Source organism: Nicotiana tabacum, chromosome 6 (assembly GCF_000715075.1).
Source record: "Nicotiana tabacum cultivar K326 chromosome 6, ASM71507v2, whole genome shotgun sequence".
NCBI classification, from domain to species: Eukaryota; Viridiplantae; Streptophyta; class Magnoliopsida; order Solanales; family Solanaceae; genus Nicotiana; species Nicotiana tabacum.
This window is the reverse complement of record NC_134085.1, coordinates 88,655,876-88,658,934: the sequence shown is the minus strand read 5'-3', so window position 1 is coordinate 88,658,934 and position 3,059 is coordinate 88,655,876. Positions and strand designations below refer to the sequence as shown.

Genomic DNA, 3,059 nt, shown 5'->3' with positions numbered 1-3,059 from the left:
ATCCTGATGTGGATTTATTATCATTAACACTTGTAATCCAACTTGCATCAGAATATCCCTCTAATACATTAGGAAAACCATTATAGCAAATGCCTAAGTGCTTTGTATATTTTAAATATCCAAGTACTCGACTTATTGCTTTCCAATGATCATTACCTGGATTACTGGTAAACCTTGAAAGTTTACAAACAGCAAATGCAATGTCGGGTCTAGTGCAATGCATTGCATACATCATACTACCTATCGCACTTGCATACTCCAACTGTGCTACTGCTCTTCCAGTATTTGCAGTTAGCTTAACACTAGAATCATAAGGAGTATTATACCCCTTTATTCCTAAATGACTGAATTTAGTAAGGATTTTATCTATATAATGTGCTTGTGACAAAGTCACTTGCTTGTTATCTCTTTTGACCTTGATTCCAAAAATAATATCAACTTCATTTAAATCCTTCATTTTAAAACTGAGGTTAGATACTTCTTGGTCTCGGTAATTCCTTGTATTTAATAATTTCAGAAAGCGATAATTTATTAGCATCAATACGTTTTCCATTTATTTCAGTCATTTCATCAACATTGTCATTTATAAATCTATTTTCAATAAATTCAACATGTATAGATTCTATAATGACATTAGATTCTAGATCTAGCAGTCTATAAGCTTTGGAGTGTTGTGCATATCCTACAAAACACTTTTAATTCCTCTAGGACCCAATTTTGTTCTTTGATGGTCAGGTACTCTATAATAGGATATACACCCCCACACTTTAAAATAATTTAAATTTGGTTTTCTACCATTCCAAAGCTTATAAGGCGAAATATGCATACTTTTTGAAGGTACTCTATTTAAAATATAACATGCAGTTAGTAGTGCTTCACCCCATAAATTATGTGGCAGATGTGCATTAAGTAACATAGCATTAATCATATCCACCAAAGTTCTATTTTTTTCTTTCCGCTAACCCATTTTGTTGAGGAGTATAAGGGGACCTCATTTAATGTATTAGGTCATGCTCTTCACAGAACTTATTAAATTCGTTAGGAAAATATTCTCCGCCTCTATCACTTCGAATAATTTTAATTTTCCTACTCCTTTGATTTTCCACAACAGACTTGTATTCTTTAAACTTTTGAAAATCTTCGTCCTTAGTTCTAAGTAGGTAAACATATGTAAATCTAGAGAAGTCGTCTATAAAAGTAATAAAATATCTTTTGCCTCCTCTAGTTAATTCTCCATTTAATTCACACAAGTCTGAATGTATTAAATCTAATAGTACTGTGGATCTTTCAACTTTACGAAATGGTTTCTTAGTCATCTTTGCTTGTATGCAAATTTCACATTTTATATGTTGAGTTTTACATGAGATATAACTATTTTTGGACATATAATTCAAGGAGCCAAAATTTAAATGTCCTAGTCTAGCATGCCATAAACAAGAATCAGACTCAACGATGTAAGCAGAAACATAATTTATTTCATTAATACTCAATTTGAACATGTCGTTACAGTTATAGCCTTTTCAGAATTTCAAGATTTTTTAATCTTTCCAGACTTTTCGGTATTGCCTGCATTGAAATTTATTCCTGCCTTTCTATATCTGCAGTCCCGAATCATATGGCCTTTCTTTCCACAATGATGACAACTAAAGTTCTTTCTCTTTTTAAAAGAAGACTTTTTGGAAACTTTCAGATGTTTGTTCCCACTTCCTGAATCATTCTGACTGACAAAATTGACTGCGGAACTCGAAGGCTGACTAATAGAATCACGAGCACGAGTCTCACTTTCAATTTGAATGTGAGTACGAAATTGTTCCACAGTCATTTTATCCATAGAATGTAGGATTTTCTTTCTATAGTCATTCCAAGAGGAAGGCAATTTTGAAAGAATAGCACCTATTTGAAGTGCATCAGGAATTTTAACTTCAAGATCACTTAGTTTTGATACTAAGATTTGCAGTTCATGAATCTGATCCATTATAGGCCTGGTATCAAATATTTTAAATTCAAAGTACTATAGAGCCAGGAATTTGTCAATACCTCGTTTTTCATTCTGGTATGCAGTTTGTAGAGCAATCCAAATCTCTCTTGGTGACTTCAGATTGCAGTAAAGATCATAGAGTCGATCTGTCAAAGTATTCAGAATATGGCCGCGACACAACAATTCATCATGTTCTCGTTTCTTCCTTTCTTCCTTGACTACGTCAGAATCTTCTGCTGTGGGCTCAGGCATCGGAGGCAAGGCAGAATCAAGAACATAGTAGATATTGAGAGCGGACAACAAGAATATCATCTTGTCTCTCCAACGGGTAAAGTTCGTTCCATCAAAGCGATCAAGTTTGATGAACTCCTTCGGATTCTCAACAACAGACATCAATTTCTCCATAGCAGAATAACTCTTTAAGATTGTTAGAAAATAATAAACAAAATTGGCTTTGAGGCGTGAAAATCGACTGTCCTTAAAGAGTTATCGTCTGTATACTAATTTAGGGAAAATACAAAACGATTCTCTTCAGGATACAACAAAGCCTGCAATAACACTTGTGATTTTCTATGTCACTTCGTTGGAATTCTTGTGTATTTATAGGCAACCAACAGACCCTTTCAGAAAAGATGTCTTGTTTCACAAACAGACACGACTATTTATTCGAACTTTGAATTTAAAATTCAAATAAATTTGATTTTTCTGTTAAAAATAATTAACTTTAGGATCTCATGCCTGTTGAGTCAATCTCGTGCCTGTTGAGTCAGTCTCATAATGATCAGTTCCGAGGCTAACAGACACGATACGAGTAAGGTCGGTCTCGAAGGTGTTTCACATAACAGGCACGGAACTTCTTTCTTCCGATGTGGGAAGAATCCCACTTCTAACTTGCCAATAACAAACTATCTTACACTTTTTTCCTTATCTCCTGTTTGGATTTATTTACTGTTCCTCCTTTTTGCTCTATACATGGCAACAAATTTACAAAACAAACGCGACATCGCGTTAAGAGGCTACTATTACTATTTCAATCAGTTCTATCAGAGTATTTATATATATATAGACCTCGCCACTCCCC

At 34.1% G+C, this 3,059-nt stretch overlaps 1 protein-coding gene across 1 annotated transcript; it reads right to left on the bottom strand.

Moving 5' to 3' along the window:
* Nucleotides 1-1,528: 1,528 nt before the first annotated feature.
* LOC142181923 (uncharacterized) lies at nucleotides 1,529-2,230 on the bottom strand. Its single transcript, XM_075255613.1, has 2 exons — nucleotides 2,038-2,230; nucleotides 1,529-1,944 (listed from the first exon to the last, which is right to left on the bottom strand). The coding sequence occupies exons 1-2, from the start codon at nucleotides 2,228-2,230 to the stop codon at nucleotides 1,529-1,531; spliced, it is 609 nt and encodes a 202-aa protein (XP_075111714.1).
* Between the last annotated feature and the right edge of the window lie 829 nt (nucleotides 2,231-3,059).

Excerpts from the sequence above, each read along its gene's own strand:
- LOC142181923 (XM_075255613.1), bottom strand. The coding sequence starts at position 2,230 with ATGCCTGAGCCCACAGCAGAAGATTCTGACGTAGTCAAGGAAGAAAGG. Across the intron at positions 1,945-2,037 it reads ATACCAGAATGAAAAACGAG|TATCAAAACTAAGTGATCTT; the intron begins GTATTGACAAAT and ends TGCAAATCTTAG.